This window comes from Osmerus eperlanus, chromosome 25 (genome assembly GCF_963692335.1).
Source record: "Osmerus eperlanus chromosome 25, fOsmEpe2.1, whole genome shotgun sequence".
Classification (NCBI taxonomy): domain Eukaryota; kingdom Metazoa; phylum Chordata; class Actinopteri; order Osmeriformes; family Osmeridae; genus Osmerus; species Osmerus eperlanus.
Window position 1 is genome coordinate 8,008,026 of NC_085042.1, and position 22,501 is coordinate 8,030,526.

At 45.9% G+C, this 22,501-nt stretch overlaps 3 protein-coding genes and 1 long non-coding RNA gene across 8 annotated transcripts in view; 3 read left to right on the plus strand and 1 right to left on the minus strand.

The window, feature by feature from the left end:
* The window catches only part of tcf7l1b (transcription factor 7 like 1b), a 34,380-nt gene extending 27,032 nt beyond the window's left edge, over window positions 1–7,348 (plus strand). For 2 of the 5 annotated variants that reach the window (XM_062451842.1, XM_062451843.1), the window contains 8 exons: window positions 1,572–1,707; window positions 1,801–1,903; window positions 2,060–2,143; window positions 4,057–4,200; window positions 4,649–4,811; window positions 5,393–5,500; window positions 5,726–5,777; window positions 6,429–7,348. In XM_062451842.1, the coding sequence (XP_062307826.1) occupies window positions 1,572–1,707; window positions 1,801–1,903; window positions 2,060–2,143; window positions 4,057–4,200; window positions 4,649–4,811; window positions 5,393–5,500; window positions 5,726–5,777; window positions 6,429–6,898 (1,260 nt within the window). In that variant the 3' untranslated portion in view covers window positions 6,899–7,348. Of the gene's footprint in view, window positions 1–1,571; window positions 1,708–1,800; window positions 1,904–2,059; window positions 2,144–4,056; window positions 4,201–4,648; window positions 4,812–5,392; window positions 5,501–5,725; window positions 5,778–6,063; window positions 6,093–6,395 lie in introns of all 5 variants that reach the window. The other 3 variants (XM_062451845.1, XM_062451846.1, XM_062451844.1) reach the window with 3 other exon arrangements.
* Window positions 7,349–10,970: 3,622 nt separating this feature from the next.
* LOC134012157 (cilia- and flagella-associated protein 251-like) lies at window positions 10,971–14,164 on the plus strand. The gene is made up of 3 exons (XM_062451867.1): window positions 10,971–11,104; window positions 11,463–12,766; window positions 12,964–14,164. The coding sequence occupies exons 1-3, from the start codon at window positions 11,053–11,055 to the stop codon at window positions 13,057–13,059; spliced, it is 1,452 nt and encodes a 483-aa protein (XP_062307851.1). The 5' UTR covers window positions 10,971–11,052; the 3' UTR covers window positions 13,060–14,164.
* LOC134012198 (dual specificity protein phosphatase 18-like) lies at window positions 13,552–14,989 on the minus strand. The gene has a single exon (XM_062451941.1). It carries the CDS (start codon window positions 14,841–14,843, stop codon window positions 14,295–14,297), a length of 549 nt encoding a protein of 182 aa, XP_062307925.1. The 5' UTR covers window positions 14,844–14,989; the 3' UTR covers window positions 13,552–14,294.
* A 387-nt stretch (window positions 14,990–15,376) lies between these two features.
* LOC134012216 (uncharacterized) lies at window positions 15,377–20,270 on the plus strand. Its single transcript, XR_009928534.1, has 3 exons — window positions 15,377–15,866; window positions 16,365–17,021; window positions 17,444–20,270. It is a non-coding gene; the product is annotated as an uncharacterized LOC134012216 (long non-coding RNA).
* Window positions 20,271–22,501: the final 2,231 nt, after the last annotated feature.

Below are 22,501 nucleotides of genomic sequence, written 5' to 3' on the forward strand. Positions count from 1 at the left end.
TGAAATAGTAATATAATACAGAAACCTTTTTATCCTACTGCTAATAAATCCAACCAGACCAGTTAAAAAAAAATTGAATTACAAAATCTTCGAAAAACAACATATACAAAAATATATTTAAAAACCTTTTTCCGATTGATCTCCTTTAAGTCATTTTTAATGACTCATGATTCAAACATTTGTATCTGCTAACACTAACATCATCCAAACAGCATTACTGAAATCAAAGAGGGCTTTAGTTGAAGGAGCAGCAAGTTTACCAAGGCTTTCAAAAGTGTCTAAAAACAGGTTGGACCTGCATTAGAAAAAGTGACAGAAAAAGCATGCCCGGGATTTGGAACAATTCTTAAGTAGCGTGAAGCGGGAGCGTGCACTGGCGTCTCAATGCAAACCTTGTTCCCTCTCAGACCGCGCTGGTGAGCTGAGAGCAGGGGGGGGAGGAGGACGGAGGGAAGGGAGGGGAGGGGAAGGGAGGGTTCCTGAAGAAAGGTTAGGTTGGAGGAACAAGACTCCTTTCTCCCCCCCACCCCCCTCACCCTCTGGCCCTCTCTTGTGACGACGCTGGGCCAACAAGCGGCCCATTCAGGACGCACGTACGGGGGAAATGACTTGGAGCCACCGCAGTGTCTAATGAAAGTAGAGACACAGGTTATTATCATCATCATCATCACCATGCCCCTGGTCCAGAGCAGGCCTGCTGGATCGCAGCACTTTGGTCACAGTGAGATCTGGATATTCTCTGACAGCAAAAGAAATTATGTGAATTAGCTGTCAAAGCGCTGCTGGGATATGAACATTTCTTCAGTTCTGCAAAGTATCTGTTTCCCCGTTTCCCCCCTCCATGATTGAATCAGTGTTGCTGTCGTTCTACCACAGTAAAAGTATCCTTTCGTCGTCTTCGCTCAGATAAATATATCTGGTGACAGGTTGAACTCCCCCACCTGACCCGCGAACCAAAGGGCAGCATTTCCCTGCATCCGGATCAGTAGAGGTGGGCCAGGTGTCACCAGTGAGAGATAAGATATCTGCTCCTTGGCAGGTGCGCCCCCCCCACTCCCCCCCCACTACCACCTTCTACCCTTTGTCGGGGGGGGGGGGTGGGAGGAGGTGGGGGGGTTATCCAGTGTAAATCCTGGATAGGCGCCCCTGTTGTTCAAAACGCTGGGTTGAACAGACTGTTCTCTCCTCAGCTAATGGTCTTGGCATGTGTCCGACGCCGTTTTAGTGTTCCTTGGTGGCGCTCCAGATTGCATCAGCGACCGTCACACACACCCAGCCTGTGTTGTTTACAGGAGCAGTCCCAGACGCAGGGAACACTCTCTGTCAGGACTCATTTCATCCTCCCACAGGATGGCTGCTGGTCTCTCTTGAAAAAGCTGTTACTCCAGGCTCACGGGCGGGAGACTGTACACGCTTGCTACTATGTTTCAAAAGGTGTTCACGCGCCTTTGAAACAGAGTTTTTACGCTCTTCTGAGAGGTTGGTCTCTCCTTCCTGGTCTCTAAACTTCCCCCTCTCCTCCCTCTCCTCCCCCTCTCCTCCCTCTCCTCCCCCTCTCGCCCTCCCCACAGTCGAACAAGGTCCCTGTGGTGCAGCATGCCCACCACGTGCACCCGCTGACCCCCCTGATCACCTACAGCAATGAACACTTCTCCCCGGGCACCCCTCCCTCACACCTCTCCCCCGAGATCCTGGACCCCAAGACAGGTAGGCCCGGCTTCCGGTACCGTCCACTCCATCTCTCCACCCCCACAGCATGAAGAGGCTGACCCCCCGCGCCCCCTCTCTGCCCCCCTGCAGGGATCCCCCGGACCCCCCACCCGTCGGAGCTGTCTCCCTACTACCCTCTGTCTCCGAGCGCCGTGGGGCAGATCCCACACCCCCTGGGCTGGCTGGTGCCTCAGTAAGTACCCCACACACACACACACACACATGCGCGCACACACACACACACACACACACACACACACACACCCTCAGCATGCCAGCAACCTCATTCCTGACATTTTTATGAGTGATTAACTTGTGATATTTCCACTCTCCTCCTCTCTCCCCTCAGACAAGGCCAGCCCATGTACTCTATCCCTCCAGGGGGTTTCCGTCACCCCTACCCTGCGTTGGCGATGAACGCCTCCATGTCCAGGTGAGTGGTCGGTCCTGCCCCTGACACCCCTTCCTCCTCCCCCCCCCCCCCCCCCACTACTCTCCAGAACAGCGACATTTAATATCTATCGCTTCCATTACACGGCGCTCTCATGTTCCTCACGCTCTCGTCCGCCGGCGGTGTTTCGCAGCGTTAGGGCACCGGGAATATCGGATCATAGACAGCCAGCAGTGTCAAGACTACAAAGGATCTCTGGGCTCTTAGTCTCTCCGAGACGGGCTCGGCCTTCCGAAGACAGAACAGTATTGGCATTCAGGAGGGCTCTGTTCTGACAGCACTGTCTTACTCTCCAAGATACTCCTCAGCCAGGCCCATCTTGGGAGACGTACTGCTACACACACTAAGATGAAAGGGGCTGAGGATCGATTAGGACAAATCAAAGCTCATCTGAACCGACAAGTCCCACCAGACTTAACTCTCTGCCCAACTGTCAAAATTGGAAAAATTTGTAGTGAGCCTTCCGGTGTTAGTAGCGAATGAAATATTCAGGAGAGGTTTCTCTCTGTGATCAATATCTGGAGCCCATGCCGGAGTTTCGTAAAGTTTACTTTGCACCTTTTGAAGGTTTTTGTGAATAAGTGAATCTAGCTGATGATGTTACGTTAAAGTTTTAAATGTTATTCATTTAAGGGACGCTTATAACAAATGCATCCAACTGACATCCAAACAGTGCATGTAGAAACTACAGTAGAAGATGAATGATCAGAACTGCCTATTTCTACATTTATTTACTAGCCGCATGGCAGCAACATATGACCACATGTCAGCTAATAGGCGCGGTGAACCAAAGTAATTATACTACAATAATGCTATACAGTGTAACAATTGCTGAAGTATAGCAATAACAATTACGACAAAATCAAAATCTATTACAGGGGCTTGCTGATTAACGAGGGGTGAACAAAAATAATAGTAAAACTGTTCAGTAATAACTACAGCAATTCCTCAGCTACAGTCTCAAAGTGACGTCTCAATTATAGTTGTGCCTAGCGCTTTGCAACAGAAACAATAACATGTATTAAGTACAAAATCTTTTATGATGGGCTTCGATCATAGTTGTCTTCAAGATGTCTGTCTTTAAAGATGGATACAGCGTGGATGAAGAGTTATCACAACATGTTATGTTTCAGTTCAAATAGAGAAAACCTCCCAGTGCACTAACGAACAATGCTGTTGTTGTTATTCGTATCAGGGATTGATTTTATGGATTTTCATGAAGCAGTTAAAGCCTTTCCCAAGTGTTAGAACCAGAACGTGAGGTCGAAGAACTTTGTTCTTCTCCGTCAACGACAGTGTTCCTTTGTGTTCCTGTGGGGAGAGGGGAGAGAGGGGAGGGAGGGGGGAGAGAAAGGGGGGAGAGAGGGGGGAGAGGGTGAGAGAAAGGGGGGAGAGAGGGGAGAGAGGGGGGAGAGGGTGAGAGAAAGGGGGGAGAGAGGGGAGAGGGGGGAGAGAGGGGGCAGAGGGGGAGAAGGTGTTCCATAGCCAGGGCTCCAGAGCTCCGTCTGTACTTTGGAACGTGGCGACAGAAAGTGGTTTCAGGTGTCAGACACCCCTCAGCCCTAACCCCTGCCTCCCTTGCCCTCCGTCACCATGGCAACACCACACTCCTCTCTCCTCCAGGGGTGGTGGTAAAAGCGAGCTCCCGAACGAGCCTTTATTTGAAAGAAGAAGAAAAAACACCCAATGTGTCGCTGATCGGGCGCGCGTTACTTTGAAGTCTAGACTGACGTTCTGGAGGTGTGTGTGTGTGTGGGGGGGGGGGGGTTGAGGGGGGGGGGGGGGGGGCTAAACTGTCGGCTCAGAGGCGAGCGCGATCCCGTCTCACGCCGCACGCGGTCGAGGAAGTTGGGTGAGAGACTGAGCCGTTGCTTGTGGTTCCTCTGCCCCCACAGCCTGGTGTCCAGTCGTTTCTCCCCCCACATGGTGCCCCACCACCCCCATGGCCTGCATCAGACAGGCATCCCCCACCCTGCCATCGTCTCCCCAGCCATCAAGCAGGAGCCCAACGGAGATCACATGAGCCCCTCCATGCATTCGTAAGTATCACAGCCGGCATGCCACCTCTATCTCTCTCTACCTCTATCTCTCTCTACCTCTATCTCTCTCTACCTCTATCTCTCTCTACCTCTATCTCTCTCTACCTCTATCTCTCTCTACCTCTATCTCTCTCTCTATCTCTCTCTACCTCTATCTCTCTCTACGTCTATCTATCTCTATCTCTCTCTAGCTCTACCTCTGTCTCTCTCTACCTCTATCTCTCTCTATCTCTGTCTATCTCTCTCTCTATCTTTCTCAATCTCTATATCTATTTCTCTATCTCTCTCTATCTCTCTCTATCTCTACCAATCTCTCTTTCTCTCTCACACACAGAGCCAGCACACACATGCTGACAGACATGACTCCATAACCATCAGTAATAGTCGTTTTGATTTGATCGTCTCTGTGATTGGCTGGTTTTTTGAAACGTGTGTTTTCCTGTCGCAGCAGGAAGTCTCCCGGGCCGGCGAAGAAGGAGGAGGATAAGAAGCCTCACATCAAGAAGCCCCTGAACGCCTTCATGCTGTACATGAAGGAGATGAGGGCCAAGGTGGTCGCTGAGTGCACCCTGAAGGAGAGCGCAGCCATCAACCAGATCCTGGGAAGACGGGTAAGAGTGTGTGTGTGTGTGTGTGTATGTGTGTGTGTGTGGTTGTGTGTGTGTGTGTGTGTGGTTGTGTGTGTGTGTGTGGTTGTGTATGTGTGTGTGGTTGTGTATGTGTGTGTGTGGTTGTGTATGTGTGTGTGGTTGTGTGTGTGTGGTTGTGTATGTGTGTGTGTGTGGTTGTGTATGTGTGTGGTTGTGTATGTGTGTGTGTGTGTGGTTGTGTATGTGTGTGGTTGTGTATGTGTGTGGTTGTGTATGTGTGTGTGTGTGGTTGTGTATGTGTGTGTGTGTGTGTGGTTGTGTATGTGTGTGTGTGTGGTTGTGTATATGTGTGTGTGTGGTTGTGTATATGTGTGTGTGGTTGTGTGTGTGTGTGTGGTTGTGTATGTGTGTGGTTGTGTACGTGTGTGTGTGGTTGTGTATGTGTGTGTGTGGTTGTGTATGTGTGTGTGTGGTTGTGTATGTGTGTGGTCGTGTACGTGTGTGTGTGGTTGTGTCGGTGCATGCGGGTGGGGTGTGTGTGTCTGTGTGGGGACGAGTAACACTGTCATCCGCCTGACTCTGGTCGTGTCTGTGTCCTGCAGTGGCACTCGCTGACGAGAGAGGATCAAGCCAAATACTACGAGCTGGCGAGGAAGGAGAGACAACTCCACTCGCAGCTCTATCCCGGCTGGTCCGCCAGAGACAACTATGTGAGTAGGAAAAGCTCTTCCGACACGACGTGGCGGAAACGCTGCTCTCGTTTTCCACGGCGTCCAGAAAGGAACGAGAACAATCGGCCGCGCTTTTTTGGTTGTCGCGCGGGGTCGACACCAAGTCTTCCCCAGGTCTAGTGCGCCGTTTAAAGCGTGTTGCTTTCACTTTGATAGAGAACGGTTGTTTTCTCTGAACACATTGTTATGTTTATCTGCACACAGGGAAAACGGAAAAAGAGGAAGAGAGATAATAAGCCAGACTCAACACCAGAGGGTAAGAGAACTTCTCTCCCCCCCTTTTACTCTCTCTCTCACTCTCCCTCCCTCTCTCTCTCTCTTTCTCTCTCTCTCTCTCTCTCTTTCTGTTCTACACTCTCTTCTCTCAAGGACAGATAGGTCTCCACCTACAGGCCTTTTAACCACTGTCGTAGGCCTCACTTTGTCTCTTCAACATGATTCTGGGTTATTCTCAGCCCGCCACAACATAACACCTTTTTATGCTCTATCCTATTTATCCCCGTTTTTCTACTAACTTCTCTCCTCTCTCTAAACTCAAGCAGCCTATGAGGTTCAGTGCTAGTAGTGGCAGGTATGTCTGGTTGATGCTTCTCTCAGGAGCCTTCTGATCACACATCCCCCCCCCCCCCCTCTGGCAACCCCATCCCTCCAGTATCCCTGTTCACACGGTCTCATGCGTTCTTCATAATCAGACCGCAAAATTAAGCGTAATTTTGTGTCATTGTCCTCTTGTGTCTGTGTCGTTCCCTTTGTTTGAATGGCTCTGTGTCCATGTCCTCTGTTGTGGTCTGTTACAGATTTATTTGGGCCGGTTGTGACTCTGTTGTGAATTCCAGTGGATGGGTTTGTAGTTTCAAGTCGTCAACAGGGGAAGTCTCTGACCCTCTCCCCCCTGTGTCTCCCTCAGACTTCTCCATCAGGAAGAAACAGTGTGTGCAGTACCTGACCTCCGACAAGATGTGTGACAGCCCTGCCTCGTCTCACGGCAGCATGCTGGACTCCCCGGCCACGCCCTCCACAGCCCTGGCTTCGCCTGCCGCCCCGGCCGCCACCCACTCGGAGCAGGCCCAGCCCCTGTCCCTCACCACCAAGCCAGAGGGACGCATGCACCATCACTTCCCCCTACCGGGCAAACCTCCAGGATCTTCATCCTCCTCCTCTTCCTCCTCTTCCTCCTCCTCCTCCTCTCATCCAAGCATCTCCATCCCCATTGGTTCTTCAGGTGGTCAGTCTATCCTCACTCGTCCAATCCCGTTTAGTTCCCTGCATCATTCGATGCTTTCCCCGCCTTCTCCCTTCCACCAGGCTGCACTGCACTCCCACCATGCCTTGTTCCAGTCACAGCCCCTCTCCTTGGTAACCAAATCAACTGACTAAGTCTAAGAAAGCAATTCTCTTCTTTTCCCCCCCTCATTTATCGTGCTGTATATTGCTTCTACTTAAAAAAATAGATATTAGCAACAACTTTTTTAATAATGAAAAGGAAGAATTATTATTGGTCAATATTTGATCACCTCCTTTTCAACACTTGTCAATGAAACAAAATGTATTTTTTTGTAAAGTTTACTGCAGAACTGGTTTCTTTTTTTGATGCATTTATCCAATGAACTACTTGTATAAAAGAACCAATGTATAAAAGTTTCTTTAAAAAAAAAACTACAAAAAGAAACAAAAACACTATCTTTTAGCCGGAACTTAATTAATGTTAGTATTGAGTTTAATTCATAGTACTGGTCAAAATGTTCAGGCCTCGCCCCCCCTTCCTTTAAAATTGTGTGTGACCCTTCCTTTGACATGTTAAATAAACCTTTGAGAATGTTTCTTAAACGTGCTTGGTTCTCTTTTCCTTCCTGTACACAAGAGTAATGTCTAAATAGTTTATGGGTTTTTTGGCAATTCTTTTTATTTCACTCTTCAAATTGATACTACAGCCATGAAACGCTTGTCTGAAGGTATTTAACTGGGTACTCGTGTATGATTGTGCAGAAATCGTTACATACTAGGCATCTACTAAAATTATATGATAGTATGAAGTTGTACAAGCTGACAGAATGGGCAATCTACTTTATGTTTAATAAAGTTATGTGTTTGTAGCTTCAGTTAATAACCACGAATGTCTTCATAGAAAGTCTGACGGATAGGGTGGGGGAATCACAGCTTAATTTTTAATAAGGAGAATTTAGGCTAACCACACTGGAAAATATAAGGCTGTGCCAGGGTAACAAAATGTGAAGCCAAAAATAAATACAAATAATAAAAAAAATAATAGACATCTGTTCCTTCCTGGAGTGAAGACAGTCCCACAATAACGACAGAAAAAGCAGGTCAGTCGCTTCCCTCGATCCTCTCACTTCTCTTGCTTCTTTATTCACCATTTGGCACACCGCTGACGCTTTAATTAACTCAGAGGTAATGGGATGTACCCCCTGGGATCTCATTAGGCAATTCAATTAGTGAAAAATACACAAGGTAGGTTACAGTTTTTGGTGGCTTTGGAGATGGGCACGGATGCCAGGGACGAACCAATTATCCCGTGGCTGAGGGACCAAGCTGAAGAGGGCGTCACGTGATGGGAAGTGTGTGTGTCTGCAGTGTGTGGAGAGGGTTTTCTGGACTTCATCCAGACATATCTTGAGGACTGGAGAGAGCAGAGGTCCTGTGTGGTGCTGGGGTGGAAATGTCTGGCCTGTCTGAGCTCCAGTCATTGAAAGATCGATACCGGTACAGAGATAGAACATGTGGACGTAAGGAGACTGTCTAGAGTTCGACCACATGGGATATTTTCTTACTTTGCCAAAAGAATAAAGTCTTTCTAGAGGAATAATGGATGCAGGTACAGTTTGTTGGTTGAAGTTGAGGAAAATGTATACTTGGCTCCCCATAAGGACACGCTGTGAGGATGTTATATGTTTTCCTCATCAATACAGTCCACAGTCTCAGAAGGGTCGTATCACATCAAGTCAGTTACAGGCCCAAAGCCCGAGACAAGGCCATCCCCTCTCTCACCCGGGCCTCGCGCTCCAGACCTCCAGCATCAGGCTGAAGAACTGACGGATGCGCCGAGGATTTGTTTGCCAATTTTGCCCTGCGGTGAAAACCCAAGCTGTCAGTCTCACACCCATGTTTTATCCAATCGTTAGCGGTAATAAGACCTTGCCTGTTTGTCTTTCTGTCTCCCACCGTAACAGACAGAGGCCCTGCTCTGTGGTCCCATGCCTACCAGCCCCCCTCCCCAGCACGTCACTGAAATTGCAGGTAATGAGTTGTCAGGCTTCTTAAGGCTACACCTCTATTGCAGTGTTACACTCTCCACAGACAGTAACAAATTATGAAATCAAGTCTCCAGGTGACTGACGGGCTTGAAATATGCAAGCTGTGTCCGACCAAAAACCCGGACCATTCGAGAAATTTCTGTCAAAGTGAGCCTACTTCACAAGGATGATTGCATCGTAGCGTACCGATAAGTTATGTGGGAAGAGTAGTATGTTGGCAGTGCAAAATAGCACACCTGGCCTGTGCATGACTGCTGTCAATACATCTTCAAATGTTCCTTCCAGATTAATGCTATTCGTTACCTAATATAAACATTGTCTGGATACAGACTTCCAATACTTTATGTTGTAGACTTGAAAATAAGTTGTCTTGTGTCATTGCATGTGGATATTACTTTTATAATTAGATTTTAACACGGTTCTTTAATAAGCTTTAGTTACTTTTATTGTGTTCTCTGGTTCCCCACAAAACCATCGTTCCCTACAAATCACAGTTTACCCAATAATACTGTTGTGTTTGAGTGTCTTCATGCTAGACACATGCCATGTAAGCGAAAGGCCAGAGTTAATACATGTTAATTTCTGCTCATTAAATTATTTCAGTCTCTTGCCAAAGCTCCTTTTTGGGACTCCTTTGATCTTGAATACATTCCAGGTTAACCCTTTGATATTGCAAATGTAAGATGTGGAGACATTGAACAGACATGTCTCTCTGCAGGGGCCTTTGGATGTCCTGATGAAACACAAATGATTAAATGAAATTAGAGGGTGTGAGTGTTTAACATTGCAGGAAAAGCAGCCAGCTAGCGTCAAGAAAATAATCCAGGATCCATATTACCTTTACAAATGAAATGTAGGCTATAATAGGTAGGTGGAATTGTGAAAACGGTTTGAAATCCAAGCGCGGCTAATTTGTAACGATACAGTTCTCCAGATGGACACCCCGGGCGTGGTTTGTTAAATTTGATTTCGTTTGTTTCCATTAGTGTGCTTTCTTCACTGTGTTACATAATATTACATCCATGCTCTTTCGTGAAACCAGGGTAAAAAAAAACACTCACGCACAAAATAAATAATAAGCTATAGCTATATATACTATATTTGAGAAATGTATCTCTGCTCTCATTATTAGCGTGCATCTAGTCACAACTGGATGCAGGAACTATTTAGAAGGCATGTTTGCTCTTCACCTGATCTCCCAACATGATATTAATTGATTGTTTCCCCAACGTTGTCTGAGTTCGACTAGACTCAGCTGGCACCTCTATGAAGACTATGGCAGGCTGTGAGCTTAAGACCCTCCTTAATGTATTATTCACATGCATTTGACCTTAAAGAAGAAATGCAAATGTCTCTCAAGAATGAGAGGGATCATTGGAGTTTTCAAATGTCAAACACCGTAATTAAGACACATTCATTACATGGATCCGCAGGTCTCCAGAGCCCTGCTGAGAAGCCAAACGCCTCGGAATTAAGTTAGGATGCTTATACTCTCTCCCATCTCAGCCTCATGCTGTCTTATGTTAAAAAAAATATATATATATATTAAAAAAAGATTAATGGATGATGAGAGGAATCATGTTGATGTTTTCACTGATATAGAACCAGTGTTAGTGAAGCTACTCTTAAAACATACGCACTATAGAGCTACCAATGCTAGGCTACTAACTTAATTGCATTAGAATTTGAAATTAAACTAGCTACTATACTGCAGACAGAGGCCTAGTTTTCGATCAAACAATCAAATCACAACATGATGTGTCAAATTAATGTAGGACAATTATTTCATGCTGAAATACCATATGATTCACGACATCCAGTTCATTTTCTGAGCTTTCTGACAATATAGCCTCTAGAGGCTGCTTAAAATGTTAAGGAAATTGCACAAGCGATTTCTCCTACTGTAAACCTGCGCGGCCTTGCTCCGTAGACCTGTAGGCTACTGCCCTCTGCTGGAGTACGCCCTAGTGATGAAAAATGTAATCATTTATTTTAACTCGTCTGGGTTATTTTATTGCGAACATAAATAAGCGAGTTAAACCGTTGGGCATTGGGTCTGTCTTGGAGTTTACAAAGCAACGTTTCGGGAAGACAGCGTTGCTAATATTTTTGCTAGGCTGAATGTCTTTAATGACCTATGCGTGGCAGCAGAGAGTTGCTTTGTCATTACATTTGCAGTTTCATTGACTGTAGAAGAACAGCCGCTATCTGACATATCAGTACATTTGTTTTCGAGATTGAAGGTAGCTTTCAGCCGTTATGCGGGCTATATTTTTATTATTCTTGCTGGTCAGTTTTTATGGCACAAGAGGTAAGTGTTTTGTATTTGTAAAATAAATTCTGCAACATTCGGTTTACTGTGTTGGGCAGTAATAGCAACTCTATGAATCTTTTTCTAATAACATAGTTAGTTTAGGTACTTTCCCCTCCCACCACTGCGGAACATGTTCACGGATGTGGTTCATGCGGAACTCAACTAGAAAAACTGGATCTCGTGGAGAGAGTGCTCTACTGATTCTATGCATATCTTTCTGTTCTGTTCACAGCCTGTTTAGCTCAATAAGGAAACTCAAATAGATATTATTTCAATGGAATCAGCTAGGGTGCCTATTTTCTATGCCTTTACTGAATGTGCTTCTACCATGCCCGTGTTTGTGTCTTCTGTGCAGGTTTTCCAGACAAACGCGATGTGTCCGGGAAAGACACTCAAGCCAATGAAGATGACGCAAAGGGGGCAGGGATAAAGACAGAGGAGAAGAAGACAGAGGAGAAGAAGACAGAGGAGAAGGAGGCAGAGGAGAAGACAGAGGAGAAGGAGGCAGAGGAGGAGAAGACAGAGGAGAAGAAGACAGAGGAGAAGACAGAGGAGAAGACAGAGGAGAAGAAGACAGAGGAGAAGACAGAGGAGAAGAAGACAGAAGAGAAGAAGACAGAGAAGACAGAGGAGAAGAAGACAGAGGAGAAGAAGCCAGAGGAGGAGAAGACAGAGGAGAAGAAGACAGAGGAGAAGGAGGCAGAGGAGAAGAAGACAGAGGAGAAGAAGACAGAGGAGAAGAAGACAGAGGAGAAGAAGACAGAGGAGAAGAAGACAGAAGAGAAGAAGACAGAGAAGACAGAGGAGAAGAAGACAGAGGAGAAGAAGCCAGAGGAGGAGAAGACAGAGGAGAAGAAGACAGAGGAGAAGGAGGCAGAGGAGAAGAAGACAGAGGAGGAAAAGACAGAGGAGAAGAAGACAGAGGAGAAGGAGGCAGAGGAGAAGACAGAAGAGAAGACAGAGGAGAAGAAGGCAGAGGAGAAGGAGGCAGAGGAGAAGAAGACAGAGGAGAAGAAGACAGAGGAGAAGGAGGCAGAGGAGAAGAAGACAGAGGAGAAGAAGACAGAGGAGAAGGAGGCAGAGGAGAAGAAGACAGAGGAGAAGAAGACAGAGGAGAAGAAGACAGAGGAGAAGGAGGCAGAGGAGAAGAAGACAGAGGAGAAGGAGGCAGAGGAGAAGAAGACAGAGGAGAAGAAGGCAGAGGAGAAGGAGGCAGAGGAGAAGAAGACAGAGGAGAAGGAGGCAGAGGAGAAGGAGGCAGAGGAGGAGAAGACAGAGGAGAAGGAGGCAGAGGAGAAGAAGACAGAGGAGAAGAAGACAGAGGAGAAGGAGGCAGAGGAGAAGAAGACAGAGGAGAAGAAGACAGAGGAGAAGGAGGCAGAGGAGAAGAAGACAGAGGAGAAGGAGGCAGAGGAGAAGAAGACAGAGGAGAAGGAGGCAGAGGAGAAGGAGGCAGAGGAGAATAAGCCAGAGGAGAAGGAGACAGAGGAGGAGGCAGAGCCAGTGGAGAATCAAGAACTTGAGGATGTGGAGAACAAGAACCACCCTGGGGAAGCTCTCGCCCCCGAGGATGCCAAAAGCAGCCACTTCTTTGCCTATCTCGTGTCTACAGCCGTGTTGGTGGCAGTCCTCTACATTAGTTACCACAACAAGCGTAAGGTATGTGAGACGCTTTTTAAACGTCATGATCATTCACAGAATCTCAACAGAGCTGATACTTGTTCTTTGGAATGAGTGAGGGCAAAAAACCTGGGCTTTGAGTAAAATACCAATTGATATATTCCTATTTATTAAGGTGGAGCTTTCATCATTAGCGCATCGCTAAACATCGTTTGACTGTCTGTTCATTTTTCCAGATCATTGCCTGTGTTGTGGAGGGACAGAAGTCCAGATCTTCACGTCGACCCAAAGCCACAGAATACCAAAAGCTGGAACAGCATGCAGGCTTTTAATTGGTCGAAATCTGTCACGATTTTCAAACAGTAGTGAACAGTCCATGTGTGTACAAACGAGGGGGGTTAAGTTCACCCACTACTAAGTCCTCCCTGTTGCTGTGAATGGGAAGTTTTCTACTGTCATGAAAATCAGTGGGTTGAATCAGAATATGTAGAAGACAGTCAACATACAGCTGCTGGTTAGAAATCTGTGATTTGATTGTTGGTGTGTCATTAGATTAACTTTGATTCCACTTTCTGTGATTTGAGTTGTGAGACGATGTAGGCCAAATTATTTTATTTTTATGGTTTGCTTTTTGCATGACTATGCAGTGGTCACTGTGGCCTTATTGAGGGACTATGTGGAAATGAGAATTGTCGACTATCCATTTCCATTTCTGTTGTCGGCCTTTCGCATTGACTAATCCGACCACACAGTACCAACTCAGGGGCGTTTTCTTAGATTTTTGGGGGGATTAATGGAGAAAATGTTTTTTTTCTGTGTGTCCAACTTCTGTCTTGCTGCGCAAAGCCATTTCTTATAGGGTTTGGTCAAAATCCTACTTTACAGGTGGTATTTCAGGACAGTGCTTTGAAACCTGCCATGATGGCCAAATGAATGTAATGGGCAGAACCTACTATCCCAACGTTGTAGAGTAGTGTATTTATTGCTTACTTAAAGGGAGTCCATTATTGAGGGGATTTAAAAGTTGCCTGCTATTAGTATTTGCACTGAAGCTATCTTGAAGGATTTAATTGACAAGATGTGCGATTGATGGCATGGATTATGAGTCATTTAAGCATTCCTAGGGTAGTTCCCAAAACGCTGTAATTCACCTTGATTAGAGATGGGCTTTTCTTGCTGATCCAGAATGCAAGACATTTTATTTCACATAGTTACATTAGAATTAACTGCCAAATGTACAGTCTGAACAGTTTTGTCTATTATAGACAACAAGTGGACACTAATGACTGTGCCAATATATGTACATGTTAACTGTGTGTCTGCTTCTTAATTTGTCACTATTGTACAAGATTTCTCCCAAAGAACTTGTTGCTTACAAACTTTCGTTGTTTTTTTGAATGCTGGACCAATTAAAGATGAATGGGGTGTGAAATTAAATGTTTGGTGTATTCGGTAAGGTTCAATCATGTTTTATAATGATACAACACTCGTACTAGGATACACACATTTGTATTTGTAGCACATGCCGTTGATGGCAAATTTATTTTTTTAAAGTACGCAGTTCTTTTTAAAAAGGCACCATGTTTTTGGTGTCCTCTTCATAAATGTCCGGTATATCTCCCAGGGAAGAAGATACCATTTTCACAGTGGCACTTCCACGAAGCTTGAACTCGTATTGAATAAGTTGTTTCCAGAATCCATTGTTGGGTCTCACAATTGGCCGGCAAGATTTCAAAAATGTATAGGCCTCCAAAAGTGTCATGTTACGATACTTCATGAGATACACTATGCATAAAGTCGCAGAGCGACTTACGCCAGCGTTACAGTGTACCAAGGTGTGTCCATGCTGTAGTTCAACACTCCGGATTTTGTCTGCCACCACATCGAAGTGATCCATCAAATTAGTCAAAGGTGAATCGGTGACAGCCACGTGGACATACTCCACTTCAGAAGTAGTCGAACTGGAAGGCCTGAGCTTTTCAGTGGCACTAACAATACAGCTGATGTTAAATTTCGATAAAACGGCATCATCATTTGCAACTCGACCGTTGCTGAGAAAAAGGCTATCGGTAACTTGACACAAACCAGCAAATGTCGGCGCAGATGATCGATGCATAGAAAAACCGATGTCACAGCGGACGTGTGAAGGCTCAATAAAGCCTGATTAATCTTAAGGTTGTTTAAAAAAAATGTGGTCCACTTCAGCGTAGTCTTATTCCGATTTAAAAAGACGAACACGGCGTATGTTTGTTTTGGACGAATACGGTGGCCAGTAACGACCAAGATTCAATTATGCCTACTTTATATTTGAACAGGGTTGCCAGATAATGTAATAGTATCCCCCTGAATAAAGATTTGCAATGGATGTAAATAAACTAATATTCGTTTTAATATTGCTTACACATACATTTTATGATTAATATATAAAACAAAAAAGGCTGTGGTATTTGCTAAATTATTATATGGGAGCAACGAGTGTCATTTGTCAAAGCTTATCTTTAAAATGCATTATTTCCTAGATGACATAGCGGAATCAAACGCACGAGAAATGCAACTCTCTGTTCTAAACGTTTCTCAAACAAATACGCTCATTATACTTTCATGCGTATATTGTGTTGAACAGGTATTGTGGCGCCTAGGTTCCACGAGTGCGCACTGTGCGCCCGAGGACACGCTCGGTTGTTCAGGGAACGCAGATGGTGGATATCGACAGAGACAGCATTACAATGGAACCCGTGGCAGCTGGGATACGCGCACAGGCTCCTTTAAAAATGCGGACATCTGCGCACTGGTTCATTCCACGCACAATCCAAATACTTCTTTGTTCACAGCCTTCCGCTTTTATTTGTTCCCCATAAACCTAGACGAGCGCAGCTGTTTTTTGGCACTCCCTACTCGGTCTTCGGGCAAGGAAGAGGTAGGGAGCCGAGCCTGGTCGAGCCACGTACGGTCATGATCATCTCACTTCTTGAGGCTTCGCAACCTAGACGATTCGTATTTAATACGATTTTGGAAGAAGCTACAATACGCTGATACATTACGTTATCCTCCAAACAAGATCGTTTCGTCAGGTCACGAGAGGACTACGGGCCAGGTGTGGGTTATGATAGCCTGCTGACGTTGAAAGGTAGTTTAAATGGTAAGTGATATGCGACTGACAAATGTATTCTCTGTCCACATTAGTTTGATTCTGTACGTCTTGATAAGATTTTAATGCCAATTTTTTCATTTGGACTTTAATTGAAAGATAAACTGTTGACGAGGCACGCCTATAAACATAATGAATACAAAACGGTTTCAAGATCCAAATTCTCTGCAGGTGTGGAATGAAAGAACCGCAAATATCACATTTCAGGTTATAGTTTGAACAGTGGTAGGATAGGGTAGCTAAGATACCTGTCTTTGGCTATTAATAGACAGCGACCGAGAAAGACCTGCAGACCTAGCCTATATAGTTTCTTCTCTTTGCCCGGGATATCTGTCAGCTTGGATCGCCCGATACTCATCTCAAGGCCAATAATGAGGCCAATTTGGAATCTCCATGAGAATTACACCTGTTCAGATGCAGTCATGATCCATAACCCCTAGCTAACCAGGTCTTATCTCATCTGCAATCTATTTTTTTCCCTTTCACAAGAACAAATAATTACGCACCAGCATGGTCCAGCAGGTGGTGTGTCTCCTCACGACCACAGGGGCATATGAAGTTACTGATGGAAATTCCCTGACGGAGGCAGGAGGAGGAAAGGGTATGTGCTCTGCATGGTGTCTCAAAGGGAGATGAATCATCTATTAATGCCTGTCATACAAATACATTTTGATTTGATACATCAGTCGATGACCTCAGTTGATTGATCTTGGTAAAAAAAAAAGATTTTGATATGAGCTTAGAATAAGCTATGGTAAAGATCCTAGTCAGGTGTTGTATTTCTTTATGATGCTGGGGCTGGCTTTTTTGGCCTGGCCTAGGTCAGTTATGGACAGGTTTATGCCCTGCCATTCATCTTTGATTTGTGAAAAACTGGGACAGTCGGACAGAACACTGAGACAGAACACTCGGACAGAACACTGAGACAGAACACTCGGACAGAACACTGTCCGAGGTGTGGCGTTACGGGGGGCAGGTATCAGAGGAGGGTGCCTTCTACTTTCTGCTGCTCTGTGTCTCTGCTCTGTGTTCTTCTTCAGGTTTGCAGAGGAAGACTGTGGGATAGACCCTGTGGTCTTGGAGGACTCATCGACGTTAGCCTGCATGATGAGAAGCTGTCTACTGCAAGGGCAATTCTGTAAACAGGTAAAACAATTCTCTCTATATATAAGTATTTTTTACAAACGCTCATATATTTGGTTACCTAGACTGTGTTGAAATGTGGTTTGATAAAAGCTTATGAGGGCGAAAAAGAGAATGTGAGAGATTAGTACTAGAGTGTTTATTTATACACTGAAAGCTTACACTCTAGACAATGCAGAATGCTAAGAATGCTAAAAACCTGACAAAAACACAGCAAAATCTGATTAAACTCAAATCTGTCGGTGTGGCTGATTTAATGTTGGTTCAATGCCGGATTTAAACATCATGCTGGAAAAAATAGTCAGTTTGGATCAAGCGGGTCAGAGGAGGAGAAACAAGAAGGGAGATTTAGAAATGGAGAAGGATGATGGTAAATTAATTGATTGCCTTGTTTTAAAAGTGTGGCCTCTTGCTCTGTTCTGCAGTTGTCACCTGTCATCACCATGGCTTCCACTAGGGGGCACTGGAACCCCGGCCTCTCACCCACTGGAAGACGGACACTACTGCATAGGGCTGACTTCATTGCTGTGTGTGTTAGGTACTGACAAACGGTTTAGGGCAGTACATCAGCTAGCTGTTAGTGAGATATCAATCTCCCTTCATCAAGTTAGAAGAAGCTGTCTTCTCATTCGTGTGTTCAGTAGGACCACACCCAAGGCCATGACAGAACCTGTTATGTTCTCTTCAGTTATTCACCTAAATAACACACTCTCTCTCTCAGTAACTAACCCTGCTTATTGCTTCAAGCGCCACGCCAACCCTTTTGTCAGGCATAGCAGTGCCGAACGAAGCCCATCTCTGCAGTCCGTTTTACTCCTCTTTGTAGAGCCTGCTTCTCCTCACCCTGTCAGCTGTGCCCTGATCTACCGGTAACCTTGGCAACACTGTTTAACACCTTGTTGACTTCCTCCTGTGGATGCAAGTCTAACATTAATCACATGATTGACTCGAGCCCGAAGCCCCTCACTAATCTTTATGTAAATATCTGAATTAGGCTGTTAGGAAGTGTGCAGCTTGACTTGCTGCAGTTGCTTAACGATCTGCTGGAGGACAGTGTCATTACGGCTTCGTAACTGCTCACCTTTTCTCATTTTGTGTTTATTTTTATTTGAATGTGAATAGCTGTTTATGCGTTTGTTACTGCGTTTGAAATGGGGTTGATATGAGCTGTTTTATTTCGTAGATGGAGCAGCTCTTGTTGTAGTTGTTTAGTACCAGGATGATGTTAACACTGAAATGGCTGTACAGCAGCTTCATGAATCTACCGAAACAAACATTCATCTGCTAAGTGTCTTGTCTGAGGTTTGACTGTTTGTGTGTGTGTGTTTGTAGGTGCGTGCGTGCGAACATATGTATATGGTGTGTTTTTGCATGTGTTATCTGTTTTAAGACCACAAAGTGTCTGTGGGGTCTAGGATTGTAGGTCCTCAACAGCGAATGCTCCGATTAAATCAGACTAATACATCTAACTAGCCTACTAATATCTTCTCAAGGGCCATCCACACTGGCTGACAGGGCTCCATAGCAGTTCACAGGGTGCAGTCATGCACTCTGCCTTCAAAACAAACGTTCAGCGTGTGTGGGCTAGTCCAGGAGACTTGCTTTGGAGATGGTCTGTAACCGTCAGCAGTAGGCTGAGGTGGACCGCTTTGTCACAGCAAGCAGCGAAAAGCAATTTGCAGGCGTCAAAAATCGGAAGGTTTCCTGGATGCAGATCGATGCCGACTCAGTCTGTGTGGATCTTAGCCGTCTAGTGTGAAAGGCCCTTCAAAGATCTTACTAATCTGTCCTCTGGTTGATCCAGGCTGGGCCTGATCTCTCTAACACCCTCACTAACCCTTCCGCCCTCTGTTTGACCTCTCCCATGGTCCTGCAACCTTTCTGATGCCAGATACGGGTCACTTTGACATAGGTATACTAACGCCTTACACAATTAGTTCTAACTTTCAGTGCATCAAAATAAACAATACATTATCTTCCTTAAAATGAAGAGAATGGTTTCAGGATTTGGGGATGAGACACAGTGTTAACCACGAGGTATGAGCTTGGAAGAGACCAGCTGAATGAGTTGGCCCCACACTAACGATGGGGAACTCCGGAAAAAGTGAAATGGAATGTTTCAAATCTTGGCTATGCCTATCCATGTGTACCTAACACTTCTTTTTGCTTTTTGAACCTTGTTCTCTATTCCCCTATTGTATCCCAAACGACCTGCGTCACATTTGTTACCCCTTGTTTATTTTGTGGCCAACCCGTTAAGCCGTTGGAGTCCGGCCAACGACGCCAACAGGGTGGTTTTCAAGGCTCTGCGCCTTATTTGGAGCAGCACCCAGCGTCTCTGTCCCGCTGCAGGGCTAACTGAGCTAGCGTAGCCTCTTACTAACAGCCTGAGAAGACACACCCCTACTAACAGGACTTCCGTGACTGTCTTTCAGTTACACGTCAGCATTCCACACCTTCTCTCCTCCGTGCAATCAGCACGATCAAAAAGCATGGGATAGATTATTGCTGAATTCTTATCGACTGTTTTAGGGCGCACCGTGTTTTGAAGGAGGTGCGTCTGCATCTCTCTAACCGAGCCGTTGGGAGATCACTCCACGGTGCTGAGGAGGAGAAGGTCTGGTATGTGAGACTGGTCTTCTAACTACCCTACTAACCTTGTTCTTGTAGTGGCATTAGAAAGCACTAACCACTGGAGCAGAGGATAGCTCCATACACTAACTAACTAACCGACTAACAGACTAACGAACTAACACACACTAACCTACTAATAATATAACTACTGCCTGTGGTGCTGGAAGCTGAGGGAGTTTGGAGCAGCCCTACCTGTCTGCGACACTGCGTCAGTCCTCAGACACTGCAGGGGTTATAGCATAGGAAATGGATTGGGATTGACGTTAATTCTGTGGAAAAACTGTCGGGGTGTTTGTGTATGCGTCCGTGTGTATGTCTGAGGGAGTGAGTGAGAGTTTGTCGGTGTTTTGTCGGTGTATTTGCCATGCATGTGTGAAAGTCTGCGCTCTGCTGACTGAAATGATGGAGTTAGCAGCGGTGTTCTGGTGTTGAGCTGGCACAGGGGGGTCTGACGTACAAAGAACATTCTCGATAAATAGACCCACCTACTCGGACCAACACTGCGTCACTGGTTCAACAGTGTAATAATATACAGTGTATGCTCTGGCATTATGTATCCATTGTCTTGTCAAATACACAATACTGTCCTCAAAGTGGAATAAACAATGTTTTTTAAGAAAAGAAGCGTATCACAGTGGTTTGTCTTGCTCTTACGAAGGTCGTGTACAGTACTGGAGCAAGGCACAAATAAAAAATGTAGAGCGAGTAAAGCTAAAAAGACTTTAAAGAAACGAATGAAGTGAAACAAAACACGTTATCAGCGTTGCAATGTTCATGTCAAGAATCTTGGGTGCCTAAGACTTTTCAACAGCACTGACCCCCAGCAAAGCCACCCTTGCAGGGTCATCTCTCTGCCCCCCCCCCCACCCCCATCCCTCCAGAAACTGCCCCATCCTGTGTGCAGGGGGCCCTGGCACCAAGCAAGAGGCAGAGGGATGGAGAGAGAGAGGAAGACGGGAACAGAGGAGAGAGGGAGAGGCTGTACCTAGGTCTCTCGGCCAGCTCCGTATGCATGGATCGGCTGCTGACAGGGTGCCGTTTTCAGCTCTCCTGATTGCTGCAATCACGGGGAAGAGGATGGGGGGGGGGGTGATTACTGTTACTGCCTTTCAGACACATGCAGAGCACCAAGTATTTACAACACCTGGGATTAAAAAAACCCTCAGCCCGCCTCTGTCTCAGAAGGGGTTCTTAAGCAGCCCAAATGAAGGACCCTTCTCTTTCAATAACACGCTCAGAATCGCTACCGGGATGTTGAGGAGGAATGGGTGCGTTCGTGTTTGATTATAGCATCGAGCCCGTTCAAGAGTGGTAAACGGTTCAAATTTTGACGAACATCAAAAACGCATCAAACTCACAAGCCTACACCATCAGCCTTAAGGATGTCTTCTCAATTCAAACAGCAGGGGGCAGTAAGACCCCATGTTAGTGCTCCCACTGCTGTTCCCTGCAGAGGATTTGGGGTTTCTACTACCCGCTGACTGATCTGATTAAGGTAAGAGCTCACCATCATAGCTTAACATCAGACACTAACCAGGCTCTGTCACAGCGATGGTAGCCATGTTGCTGTTTGGTGTCTTTGGAAAGCATCATGCTAATCAAGCGCAATGGGGCAGGGTGGAGGCTGGGAACTTTGGCTGTAGCGCACTGACCAATTAACCTTTCCACACAGACCGCAAAGAACAATTCTAGAAAGAAAACCACACACACACACACACGCTCAATAGCTATACACGTGTTTGTGTAGTTAATGTGTTTCCCCATTGTAGAAGTGTCACCCAGGTTTACAGGCTGCACACACACACAGACATCCTCTAGTCGATGCCAGGTGAATTTGTGTCTCGATGTGTTGCTCTGGCAGGGATACAGCCTGCACTACCAAGCCTAGCCAGGATTGTTATAAGGCTTTTTAACTTTTCCTGGAGCTTGCTCCGTCAAGCGCTCCAGAAATCTGCCACTGAGGGGCCGACTAAGCCAATGTTCTGTGAAGAAATCTACTTTTCACTCTCACACAGCTGTGGAGAAAGCTCTGGTCGTCACTATCAAAGCACAGAGAGAGAATGTTCCGGCTCGGACCTCTTGGTCTACAGTGTGTGGGCTTCTTGAGCCTTTTTGACAGTTTATTTCAAAGAAGATTTCAGGAATTTAGAACAGAAGCTACACTTAGCTATCCTCCTATCCTTTTTTTGGTCTCATAAAAAAATACTATTCCTCATAATTGACCTGTTTTAATAAATATTTCTGTCTGGTAGTTTTATAAGATGGGGAAAAAGTTCACACACACACACAAAAAAAAAACCTACAGAAACAATTTTTCTTCTTATCTGTGTTGCCACGACTACCAGGGTCAAAGGTCAGCTCTGTATTTTTGGAGGCAGAGGGGCTGAAGGGCTTGCTGATGATAAAGCCATGCAGCAGGCCTCCACAGGGCCACTCAACAGACATTCTCTTGACATTTTCCTCCCTCGCTTGGTAATTGTTTTTCCACGGGGTAATATAGTTCCCTAACGTGAATTGAAAGGGGGTGCATTTGTCTGTCCTTGTTGTGTGTGTGTAGTGTGCGTTGTCTCGTGTGTGTGTGTGTGTGTGTGAATGAGAGGTGTTGGGTTGCACATTGACACATTTAGACATACCAGTACTCCTGAGTAGAAACACCCACCTCTCCCCTCCCCCCTTCCCCCCTCCCCTCCCCCCCCACCTCCCTCACTCCCGGCATCCCCCTCTCTCCCACCTCTCCCCTCCCCCCTTCCCTCCTCCCTCCTTCCATCCCCCCCCCCTCACCTCCCTCACTCCCGGCATCCCCCTCTCTCCCACCTCTCCCCTCCCCGTTCCAGACAAAGAGGTTCTGG

Excerpts from the sequence above, each read along its gene's own strand:
- LOC134012157 (XM_062451867.1), top strand. The coding sequence starts at position 11,053 with ATGCGGGCTATATTTTTATTATTCTTGCTGGTCAGTTTTTATGGCACA. Across the intron at positions 11,105-11,462 it reads CAGTTTTTATGGCACAAGAG|GTTTTCCAGACAAACGCGAT; the intron begins GTAAGTGTTTTG and ends TCTTCTGTGCAG. Across the intron at positions 12,767-12,963 it reads GTTACCACAACAAGCGTAAG|ATCATTGCCTGTGTTGTGGA; the intron begins GTATGTGAGACG and ends TCATTTTTCCAG.
- LOC134012198 (XM_062451941.1), bottom strand. The coding sequence starts at position 14,843 with ATGCATCGATCATCTGCGCCGACATTTGCTGGTTTGTGTCAAGTTACC.